At 35.0% G+C, this 12,713-nt stretch overlaps 1 protein-coding gene across 18 annotated transcripts in view; it reads left to right on the top strand.

Moving 5' to 3' along the window:
* Positions 1-12,713, top strand: part of SYNE1 (spectrin repeat containing nuclear envelope protein 1) — a 294,381-nt gene that overhangs the window by 102,197 nt on the left and 179,471 nt on the right. For all 18 annotated transcript variants that reach the window (XM_042016475.1, XM_042016490.1, XM_042016480.1 and 15 more), the window contains 8 exons: positions 149-357; positions 634-742; positions 1,993-2,157; positions 4,098-4,265; positions 5,747-5,923; positions 7,215-7,355; positions 8,374-8,534; positions 11,267-11,417. In XM_042016475.1, the coding sequence (XP_041872409.1) occupies positions 149-357; positions 634-742; positions 1,993-2,157; positions 4,098-4,265; positions 5,747-5,923; positions 7,215-7,355; positions 8,374-8,534; positions 11,267-11,417 (1,281 nt within the window). The remainder of the gene's footprint in view (positions 1-148; positions 358-633; positions 743-1,992; positions 2,158-4,097; positions 4,266-5,746; positions 5,924-7,214; positions 7,356-8,373; positions 8,535-11,266; positions 11,418-12,713) is intronic.

The raw sequence follows: 12,713 nt of genomic DNA, 5'->3' as shown, positions 1-12,713 counted from the left end.
TTGTGTCCAGCTTATGTCAGATCAGTTCTTGAGATCTTAAACGAAAAATTTTATTTTAATTTAGTAGTTTATGAAAAGTATATAGATAGGCTTCGTAATTTCTTCCAGTTTGTAATTTTATTGAATTTTCTGCTTTGTCTTCCATCAGTTGTTCTTTGGTGATAAGGGATCTTACCACCTGTGTGAGAAAAGGCTACAACGAATTGAAGAACTGTGCCAAAAACTGCCAGTCTCTGATCCAGTGAGGGGTACATTGGAAAGCAGCCACCGAATCCTGAAGGATCTGAAATCCCAGATAGACAGCACATACATAAAGCTAACAGAGCACTCGGACACCTGGAAGGGCTATAAGAGCAGGTGTCACCTCAATTCCTACCTGGGTCTTGCAGAGCCTTGTGCATGGTCACTCCTCTATGTGTTGCCATAGATCAGTACCATGTAAAAAATGATACTGTGATCTTAGCTTCAAGTAGAAAACTATACTTTTTGTAGTAATTTCACAAAGTATACTGGGGCTTTGAGTGGATTTTATAATTTTCTGCTTACACTTAAGAGGTTATTGTTTCGTGGTGGCAATTTTTGTCTAATCTTTTTCTTTTTTTTTTTTTTTCATCCTGTGATGTCTTATTTCAGATTTTCTGAATTGGCAAACTGGATTTCATCAACAGAAAGAGAGCTAAAGAAGATAAAGGAAAATGTTAATGATACTGCCAAATACAAGCAGTGTAAAGCATCTGTGGGGGTGAGCTCTTAGCTTATATTCTAACAAAGCTATGGTTATTGCTACTGGGACTCTGGATAAAATTCTGCTCCAAAGTAGTGCAACTGTTTTACTACAGAGACCATAGTAGCTCTATTGATTCCTGGTATTCTTAAAAACATTACCAGGAGAAAGTTGCATGTTATAGCAAAGTGAGGCAGAAGTTCTTACTTTTAATAATTTAGAGAGTGACAGGTCCCTTTCCCTCTATGTTTAGAACATTAAAAATAGAGGGGCAGATAGAATAAATATTTGCCCATCATCTTATTGCATGCAGAGTTAAAAGTGCTGCTCAAAGAAAAGCAAAAATTTCTGGATTGCAGGTTTTTGAATGATGTTACATTTAATTACTTAAATTTAAGGAAATCTATTCCAAAAGTTCTCTTCTACAGTAGTATAACAGGGGAGGAAAAAATATTCTACCATTCACTTTGGCACTGGTACCAGAGTGATAGAATAGCTGTAGATTGAGTTGGTTAGTTAAATTAGTTTTAAGCAATAATTTATTGGGTCTCTTGGTGCCCAACTTGACCCTTCTTTCTGGTTTTTTTTTTTTAATTTCACATACTGGGAGCACCTACATACTGTAGGTATTTATGTGAAATTCATGAGCAGGTTATGCATCTAACTATATGGAGAAACATTATTAGGATGGCCTTGATAAAACTGATAGATCTTTAGCTTAATGGGGGCTTCTGCTTCAAAAAGTCTGATTACTCACATAGTTTCACTGCTGCCAACATCTCTTCAGCACTGCCACAAAGACACAGTTGAACTACTGGGTAAAAAGAGGAGGGGGAAAAAAGCTATTTAAATAGAAAAAGAATTACACAGAACTATATTGCATGAAATTACATATTTGGGAAAGTCAGCAATTCAGATTTAAATTGCAACTAAGAAATATGGTCAATATATGGAAAACATATATGTGGTACTTGCCTTCTATCTATCTATTTGTAAGTAAAAATGTTTGTGAGGGAAAAGTACTGCACTACTAAGTAAAGAACAGTTTAATTAGCAGTGGAGTAAAGTCTGTGGAAGAATTGCAAAATTCCAGCCATTGACTGGAATAGAATCTGATAGGGTATGCAAATAGAAAAATACTACATTTCTAGTGTTTCAAGATAAAAGTACTCTGTTTACAATGCTATTCTTTGAACTGATGCCGTGAATGTCAGTTATGGATGTATTTTGTATCTTCGAAGCAAATATGTTTTGATTTTTTTCTGTAGGAAATTAGGAAGCATATTCACAAGCATGGAGAAAATCACAGCTGGCTGAAATCTAGAGTTGCTGTTTTGACTGCACTTTGTCCTGATTTGGAGGCCAAAGAGACAGAGGATGAGTTTTGTAAACTTTCCAGTGACTTTAAGAGACTTCTAGATTTGCTGGCTGAGGTACAGTACAAGGGACACAAGAACTCTCCATTTCCAGTGTCACATGAAATGAAATCAATCATGGCTTCACATGCACAAGTTCCCTGCTGTGGTTTTTTTTCAATTAAGCTGCAAGTCTTCAGCAAGGAAAAATTAATTTGTACTCCATTAGTAGCAAAGCACTGAGAGTAGCAGGCAAAAAATATAGACATTATTATAGTGGATCTTTTCCCTTTGCAGAATTGGAAAGTATCTTAATAAATGTTTCTGGAATCAAAATGTCCATATTTTTCGGTTTTTTAAATCAGTTCGTACTGAACATTGTCAAAACCATGATGTACATCAGCTAGTGGATACAGAATTGCACTTTAATCTTGGTTCATTTATCTTCTATGCTGAAATAAAGCACTACTTTGAGGTCATTTCTAGTCATTAAGGATGTGTATCACACCCTGAATTTGCAGGAAAAGGCTGCAGTTCTCCGAGGCCTGAATGAAAATGAGATGCTGTAACTGTGGAAATTATGGGAAATTTCTAATTTGTAACAAGCAAAACCTCTCAGAACCAGTGAACCCTTGAGTTCTGTGGGCTCTCAGGGAACTTACTGCTTCACAGTTCATTCAGTTAAAAGAAAAATCAGGTGAAACTTAGAGCATCTTAGAGCATTCTAAGATGGAATAGACCCACTTAAGGAAAAAAAAAAAAAAAAGACTTCAGGAGAGAGAAAGAGCTCAGAGTTCAGACTTCAAATTTCATTGTTAATGTCAGTTCTTGTGGAGGCCTTACAGAGGTTTCAAATGTATAAAATTTCTGTGTATTTATTGAAGCATCTCTAAACTTCTGTGGTGTGAAAACTGTGTTCGGAAAGTCTGGGCAAGAGATGTAATTTCCAACCGACTGTAAAAAGCCTAAGATACTATATTTGTTTCAGTTTTTTGGGGGACAGTTTTTTGGAGCTTAATTACTTTTGCTTTTTGTTTCCTCTGAAAGGCAGAACTAAGGGTAAGTTAATGAGAATAAGTTAATGATGGTAATATAAGAAAACAAGGGGTCAAATCTATACTTGGTTTGAATCTAAAAGCATAATCTAAGTGGCACTCTATACTATAGTTAAAAGACTACTGATTCTTAAAAGTCTGAATAGTATTTATAGAGCTTGTTAATCAGGTAGATGAGTCTGTTTAAACAAAGACTGATACTGGGTATGGCCAGAGTTCAGCAATAGTTTTGGAGAGTGAAACCTAAACATTTATATAACCAGGAAGTGAATGGTTTAAGTAAAAAAAAAAAAAAAAAGAAGGAAAAGAACAGGAAAAAGAAAAAGAAAAGGATCTAGAATAGTTGATGATTAAAACCTTAAAACATAGGAACTATATGATGAACAGAGCCTGAAAATCAGCTACAAGTATTCAGCTGAATCATGCAAATGGAGGAGAACTTTCTGGTATGTTGAATGGATACCTCTTTCTTCACAAAATTCTGTGCGCTGAGACTGGATACTGCACCACATACACACTGTGGTCCATAAAACCGGGGTAACTGAGCACTTTAATGTATTTGTGATTCACCAATACACTGCTCAAGACAGGCCAAATGGCAGCAAAATTTTTTTGTGTGTTGAGTAGTGCAGGTGTTTTGGAATCTGGGTCAGCCTGCAAAGATAAGGAGAGTGCGTGTTTTCTAAGTGATCACCAATAAGTAGCTGTCACAGATGGCTTTTTTTCATATGGCAGTGTAATAGGGAGTATGTTTGAACAAGACAAAGGTCTCCTCAGTCACATTTTAAGTCTAAAGACACTTTTTCAATGTAAATTTAAAGGTGTCAAAAATGCTGGAGATAAAAATTGTTTGAATTTTAAAAAGATACTGTATTTTTGAAAAAGTATTCCAAACATAAATGTACCCTTAAAATATAGATGTGTCTTTCAACGTGAAATACTTAAAGTTATCTGTAATTTTAGATTGAAAATACCTTAGGTGCTGTTGGAGACTGTGTCCAGTACAAAGAAGAAGTTAAAAGTGCAATTGAAGAGTTAATTAACAATTCTAAAGAAGTCCAAGCAGAAGCTGAAAAGATCCTGGATACAGAAAGTTTATTACAAGCCCAGCAATTACTGCTTCATCATCAGGTAGGGCAATTACTCATGTCCATATCCAATTTTTTTCAAAAGAATTAATGTAATTACAAAATTTTGTTATGTCCAGTAACATAAATCTTTATATTTAAACTTGGAAGAATTACAACAGAAGTAGTCCTATATGGCCTAATATTGATTTCTTTTAATGAAAAATGTTTTCAGTATTTTTTAAATGTTAAATGTCAACTTTTATTTCATATGGGGTTTTGGAGCACAAAACACCTGAAAAACAAGCTTCATTTACTTTTAATTTTGGGTAAGTGTATTCTGCAAATATGTAGACTCTATCTTTCTATCTTTTTATAGCTTGAGTTTCAGATTCAATCATGGTAAATTTGGCACAATTCTGGCTTTGGAAATTTCTTTATTTTACCAGTTTGATGTGGCCCTGACTCTAAATGTTGGAGGGAAGGTGTTCCTCTAGCCTTATCTCCTCTGGATAGCTGTTTTTTGTGACAGATGGGCCTCCATTCTGTGGGAGTAGAACAGGAGGTTTTTTATGCACTAATAATGGATCAAAACATCTACAGGCTACAGTAATAATCAATGGTATGGCTTGCATACAGCAAGAATCACAGCTTTTAAGGCCAAATATGGGAATTTAACTTCGTGAGCTGCTCAAAGCTAATGAGGAGTCATTTACTGCCAATGTTTGAGCATTATTTAAGTGTTTAACATTTATTTCTGTGGAGTCAGACAGCTTACTGTCTGACCAAGCCACTACCAAGTCTTACCTGTGTCTTATCTAAACTCTTTGGGTATGTGTTAAGGTTCGTATTCATTCTTTAAATAGTCTACATTCCTTATCCATTTTAGGAGAGGTAGTAGAAATAGTTAACTTCTCCTTGAGTTCTTTTTCTTGGGTGTGGAGTCTGTCAAGGTGGAAACACACTTTGACACAGACCTGAAGGTACCTAGAGCAGAATTGAGCTAGCTGTGAGTTCACCTAGCAAGGCTGGCGTGGGTCAGGCACGTTAGAAAGATGTATTCTTAGGAATTTCTGATAGTGCTACAGATCAAAACATGTCCAGGACAGAGTAACACAACTTAGCCAATCCCCTACTGCTCTCTATAAGGCTGATGTATTGCTTTGTTCAATCTGAGGCTCCAACCTGTGCCTCAAGAGTGCAGAGCAGACCTGGATGCAGTAATGAGGAATACATGAACCTGTGACTCCTGCTGTGGTCGCTCAACTGCTGCAGCTTCTGCTTTCTCAAATATGCTTTGGATAAATGGCCACATTTCTACTCTTTTTCTCACATGCATATGCCACAAAAGGGTGGCATTTGACATTTTGGAAGCCAGGGCATATACTTGATGAGTATGTGAGAGTCTCAAGGATACTTGCCCGTTTATCCCTTTGCCTCTTACTCTCACTGCATGCCCCTGCAAAACCAGAAAGGGACTGCATTGTGCTGGTTTCCCATTAGGGCTAAGAAGTCTAATCATTCCTGTTGGGTGAATCCTTTTAGCAAAGGACAAGGAGACTCCGTGCAAAAAGGCAAGATGTGCAAAAGCAGATCTCCCAAGCCAAGCGGTTGCAGATTGAAGGTGGACTGCCCAGCACAGTACGAGAGGATTTACAAAAATTAGAGGGAACATTGGAGAACATGCAGCAGACTATGGAGAAACGGGAAGAGCAACTGCAGGTGGGTCATTTGCACATGGAAATAAGACCTCATGCTTTCTTCTTCCTCTTCTTTTTTTTTTTTTTTTTAACTTAGTAATACCCAACTTTTTTTAATATCAAAACCTCATTTTCTCACCTCTGACTCTTGGTCCTTGGGGATTTCATGATCAGTACTTCTATGAAAACTTCTTGAAGCTACTGTATACCTCTTAAATAATAAAGAAATAGCATTCTGTCTGGAAGTGTTTAAACATCCCAACTATTCAGTCATAATAGTTAACAGTTTTAAATAATTTATCCATGAATTAATTTTTAGATGTCTCTTTTCTGGTTACTAAAGATGACATTGCTCTTTAGTTGAGTTTCCTTAGGCTGGATATTAGGTTAGTAACACCTGATGGGCAAATATAATCCTCACAACTACTGTGTGAAATATATGCTGTGATCCTAAATTTAAAGACGGAAGGAGAAAGTCACAGGGAAATCAAATGGATTGTTTCAGCTTGTATAAATAATCACTGACTGAACAGGGATTAGAATTTATAGCTTCTTGCACCCGTATGTGGTTTGCCCTTTACATTTTTCTAAGCAGAATGTTAATCTAAATGGCTGCTATTCCATCCAAACATTTAAAGTCACCGAAACTATTTCCCATGAGAAAACACAAGATGAGAAACACAATCAATAAACCTCAAATAACTTCTTAATGTAAGCATTTATTATTGAAACCCATTTTTTCTCTAAGAATTCCCATATATAAAGTCTTAATCTGAGCTTCAGAATCAAGAAAATAATTGTTTAAGCTGTCATAGTTCTTATGACTGGTAATTTAATGCTGTATGTTAATCAAAATTCTACATTATCAGAAGAGACCAGATAGGTCCTTATGTGTGATTTTCCTATGAGTAGGGATTTTCTTCTACCATTTTACTGTAATTTATTTCATTAAAGAATTTGAAAATCCTTTTGATATTTTTGACTACTTGTCACCATAAGTCTTTGCATGTATTACTTCAGACTTCTTACAGGACATTCAAATATAAGATTTAAATGTTGCTGGCAACTTAGAGAACAGTTCTTTTTTAGCACAGCATAGTATGAATCAATGAAAATTCAAGGAAAAAAGTTTTATTTGGTTTAGAAGAGTTTCATCTACTCACTGTTGAGTAGATGGCTTCTCAGGAAAAATTATTTTAATTTATGTCAAGATTCTCTCGTTTTTCCTTTTTCAGTAATGTACAATGGAAATCTTGTTTTCTCCCCTTTGATCTCTTTGTGTTCCTTTTTCATTTTGTTTGTCTGATTTTTAGGTCACAATAAATAAATGGGAGCAGTTTGAAAGAGACAAAGAAACAGTAGTAAAATATCTCAATCAAGCAAGCTCTGTACTTGAACGTATCTTAAACTTCAGCAGTTTAGAGAGCCTCTCCTCAGAACTGGATCAGACCAAGGTACTGACTGTGTGAAATGCAGGAACTGAGGTATCTTTCTGCCTTGCCTGTCGACTTGTGCTGGGTGTATTGCCTTCAATCTTTGCATGGTTTCCTGTTAACGCTGGTGTAAATTGCATATACAGATGAGAGACTGCATAAACTGTTCAGAGGTAAAAAGTCATTTTATTAAAAAAAAGTGAATGATTTCTCTAAGTCTGCATCTGAAGCATACGTATGAAAGTTAATAATATTTTGAGGACTTCCCATTTTATGCTCAATAATCATCTATGCTGGTAATCCAGTGTTGAGCACTTGCATATCAACATTAATAGGGTGCACTTTGGCAAGGTTGTGTGGAATGTCACAAATAGCACTCTTAGCCCTGAGAAGAAAAAGGAGAGACTTCTACCCCATGGACATAAGCCATAACATGCCATTTGCCCTTAGTAACACAGAATTATCCCAGCCCATTTTATTTACTACTATGGAAGTAATTATAGTGCTTGTTTTTCCTAAGTGCCATGGTTTACACACTGCTGTTAACCCTTGGTGAAGCCAATAATAAATTATACCTACCTTGATTATACTCAGCATCCATTGTTCTGGTGTGGGGGTTTAATGTTTCTGACAGAAAATAGGTGCTAATCAAAGTGAAAATACAAAATATGAGATACCACAAAATCCACTTTGTAAATGGTAAGATTTAAAAATTAAGTAAAGATGCATATAATTTCTGCAATGCAAAAATAAATTTCTTGAAGAGGTATAGAAGAAACTTTGATTTTTTGACTTAAAAAATTTTGCACATAAAGCTTCCCTTGGTAAATTTAATTCAATCTAGTTTGCTCAAAAGAACTTTTCTTAAATGCAATACAAAATTTACTGTCTTCAGAGATTGTGTTTATGTATTTACACATTCAAATTACATGTAGGACACAGGTAATTTTTTCCAACCACAAACATTGAGGAAAAATACTTTCTGTGTAACTATATGAAACTCTTTATAGCTGTATTAATACATCTTGCATCCTTACAGGAACTTTCTAAACAAACTGAAGCAATGGCAGTACAGGCTGAGAATTTGGTGAAGAATTCCTCTGAGATACAGCTTGGTTCAAAGAACAAGCAGTCCCTTCAGCATCAGGCAAAATCAATCCAAGAACAAGTGAAAAAAGTGGAAGTTACTCTTGAAGAAGAGTATGTTCTTAACAAGTCCTAATATTTATTCTTCACTATAAGATTGTATCAAATTTCTAGCATACCTTGTCAGCATTTTGTGTTGTCTCATCAGTTCTGTCATTTACTGCTTGCTCTGGCATAGTAACCAAGTTATGGTACGAAATACGTCAAAAGAGTGTGTGCAAACAAAATATTTTCTTTTAATACTTTGTAGTATTTCTTTTAATACTATGTAGTTCATAAAAGTTAGTTATATTTAACCAGTCACTTATCTTTAAGCCCTGGTCTTGTGAAGAAGGGATAATCGAGCTCATTCTTGAGGTACTGGACTCTTTTGGAAAGAAAAATCTCAGTTGGAGTATTAGAACAGCACATTTACCACATTTGCCTCAGTTTTCAGTATTCCACTTTCTCTATAGGAGTGTCAAGAAGTGCCTTCATCTTAGGTGAATGCCCAGATTGTATTTCATGGGCAATATCAAAAGCTGCTTCTGCTGAAAAAAAAAAAAAAAGGCATCATTTTCCAGATTTTCTTTAAAAATGAAACGTTCAAACTCCAAGGAAAGCTTGATAAATATTTTTAGCTTTTTGTATTTCTAAAGATTTCATCCCTTCTCTCAAATGAGTAATTCAGTTATTGAACTTGTTACTCAAATTCAGAATGTTGCTATTCTTGCAATATCCCTATATACCTACATTTGTATGTATGTATGAAATCAGTATTTTTGCATACACTAGATCTCATACACAAGTCATAGAGAATATGACCAAAGGGCAATACCCAAATAATTGGGGATTTTTCCCCTGTAATGACCACCATCATGCTAATCTGATTTTAATTTAGTGTCATTTTCTTCCTGATATGAAAGAACAGCTATAAACCAGAATAACTAGCCTGTGCAGCAAAGGGTGATCTGACCTTCTATATAATGCTTTCTCCAATATAAAGTGTTAGAGTGATTTGCAGTCAAATTCTACCATCTCTTACACATCGTTTTCTCCAGTATTAGAGAGAAAACTAGTGTGATTTTTCAGTCCAAGAAATTTACCCATACAACAATGAATATTCACTTTTTAAATTAAGTCATCTATTTTTAAATGGAAGTCATCATTGATATAGCCTTTCAATGTAGGTATGAAATAGTTTTAGTTGAATGTATGGATTATACAGAATGTCTATGGCAGTGTGTGACACATAATAAAAAGCTAAATACCTTCTGTAAAAGATGCAAATACATACAACTCTCTATAGTATATCTACAGAACTCACAGTAAGTGTGTAAGGGTTATATTTTAACTTGCATCATCAATAAAAATCTTGGCTGAGTAATTTAAAGTGAAGGTATTCCAAACTCATAAGGTGCATAAGTATCCTGATGAACAGGAAAAAGAAAGTTTGAGCAGCGCTCCACAGTCAGCTACTGTAAGAACTTAGCCCATCTGTTTTCCAAGGAGATCGTGCAAAGCTGTGCAGTTTGTTTGGGATTATATTCTTTACAATCTGTGGCTTTCTTAAACTACAACGAAGGCATACAACAGCAGTCGTGCCACTGATTTGGTCCTTTGGTTCTGATTTCCAGCTGTATTTTCAAGGGCTGGACTTGAGTGAAATATTTTTGCACATTGTTTTCCTAAAAATAACTTGAATTTGCATGCACTCTTATCAGTAAATGGCTGTTGACATTCCTATTTTTTTTTAATTTTTAAAATAAATGAGAAAAAATTAAAAGGCCAATTTTTACATTTTTAGGCTACATCTTTTCTTAAAGCTTCCTCTAGCTTTAATGAGGGGGGAAAAAGGTTTAAAACTTTTTACCATGGAATGGTTTTTAGGCTATATTTAGAAGGAAAATGTATTTTGAAATTTTGTAATATTCAAACTTTTATGACGAAACTTTAATATTTTCAGTGAAATAGAAAATGTGTGTTTTGCAAGCTGTGTGCAGGGCCTACATTAGCACTGGTTTCAATTACTTGAAAGGAGCAGAAACTTGGAAGTTACTGGAAGTTAATGCTGTTAGGCCCTGTATAATGGCCTTAGACTTCTTACTTGTGACAAAAAAAAGGTGCTTTGTTTGCAGTCCTTGACATAGAAGAATCAGTCATAATCTGTCTCTGTTTAACATACCTATAATGTATGTTTCAAAGAATATAAAACTATTAACTCTGAGGGAGTTGAGTCACATTTGTTGTTGATTCTTCGGCTTGATATGAAATCATTGCCACAGCAAACACAAACTTCCTGTAAAATGGTGAGATTGCTGTTACAAAAAAGCAAGATCAATAAAGCAGTCAAGCATTGGTGACTATGTGTATGTCCACATTTCACTGGTTTTAATCATTCTGGCCTAGGGACTAAATTATGAACGCCTATGCACTCAGTTATCTAAATATTTAGATTTCTGATATAATCATAATTTCATATTATTTCATATAAATTTCATCCTGTTGATGTTCCTTTTCCTTTCTCTTCGTGCTATGATGAGATTCTTGTGCAGCTGATGAATGAAGCTGTACTTTCTTTTACCTCTCAGTGTCCCCACTATGGCTAATGCTATTATTTGACTTCTGGTGCATGGCCTAAGAGAGAACCATGCAATTTAATGCACAACTTGGTCCTCTAAAATGAGGGCTTTTTAAAATGACCCTTTTTTAGACTGAATAAGTTCCATTTTTTATTTTAGCAACAGTATGAGCAGCTTCATTATATTAAACTGTTTATTCTCTCTAATTGATTTGGTTAATTTTAGTATTAAAAGCATGGAAATGGTGAAAAACAAGTGGGATCATTTTGGCAATAATTTTGAAGCTCTGTCCATCTGGATAGTTGAACAAGAAAAAGAACTGGAAACTTTGGAAACATCATCATCTCGTTTGGACATACAGATCAGCCAAATCAAGGTGATTAGTTCTTGTTATGTTGAGTGTTAAAAGCCCATTTATCTGTTACTTTGCTAGAGGCCAAATGGGAGAAGAGACATTTTACATGTTTAAAACTACCACAATGAAATAATGGTACATTTTATACATTAATATACCAGGCAGTAAGGTCTTACATAAACTAAAGAAAAATTCTTACAGGCTGCCTTCTCTTTTAGTGTTTAGTTTACATATGTGAAATCTTTGTGTGTATGGTTAAAAACATAATTTATACCTGTCTTATTTTTCAAGTAATCTCAACTGGTGTACAAAATAGCTACATAAATACAAGTTTGGGTTTTTTAAAAAACATACATCAGCTAGTGGCTATAGAACTTGATTTTAATCTTGCAAGCTAAATTATAACTTGATTTATGTATCTTTTATGCTGAATTAATAAAGAAACTGTTGCTCTTGGTAGCTTGAAAACTTACATAACATTTTCTGTTACTGTATTTGCACTGTCTTAAGTTCTGTGTATATTCCTGTAGATGCACAGTGGTTTAGTTTCGAATTGCTGACTGAGGTGCATATTGTCTCCAAGCATTGCATTTCAAGGGCTGACTTTGTATCCTTCCACAAATGAAAGTGTACCTTCTCTGGAATGGCATGTTTCTAAGGGTGCAGAGTTTTTCGGTATGCAGTGCACATTGCCATTTTCTTTTTTCTGGGACCTACTTGTTCTTCAGAAGGTGCACAGGTGTGCAGCTGCTTGCAGACCAGCTTGACACTGTTTCCAAAGGATCCCATAAAGACACTTGTTTCATGTGACAGAAACAGTTTATAAACAGATTTTCCTGTTCGTAATTTGTTCACAACTTTACAAAGACAAAATAAATAAATCTCTTGACTTCATCACTGAAGAACAAAACAATGCTTGAATTCTTGCTTCATCACCACAGCAATTCAAAAACAGTTTCCTTATGAAATAATATGTATGCGCTTATTCCACTGGCATATATTATCATGTTGTCTTGCTTTTAAATAATTAGTGGACAGGATTTCAATGTTTAAGACAGAAAATGAGTGCATCAAGTGATGCTAAGATTGCATTATAGCATGTCAGTTCTTGTCTGTCTAAATGGAGCCTTCTTAAGCCCCAATAGCCTATTCCAACCAAGTTCCCAGAAAAGTTGTTCCTTACTATAGAAGCAGATAAGCAATGATTTTTACACTGCATTGAAAGTTTCTGAAAACTCCATCATAATTCTTACACATTTAAACACCATGGTCAGCAGATGATGTCTGTGAACACCTGAGTGAACAGACATAAAACAG

The sequence above is a fragment of the Corvus kubaryi genome, unplaced genomic scaffold (genome assembly GCF_017639235.1).
Source record: "Corvus kubaryi isolate FWS band 111438036 unplaced genomic scaffold, C.kubaryi_AGA036_p1.0 split3-73, whole genome shotgun sequence".
NCBI lineage: Eukaryota > Metazoa > Chordata > Aves > Passeriformes > Corvidae > Corvus > Corvus kubaryi.
The sequence above is the reverse complement of the archived record's forward strand: the minus strand, read 5'-3'. Positions and strand labels throughout refer to the sequence as shown.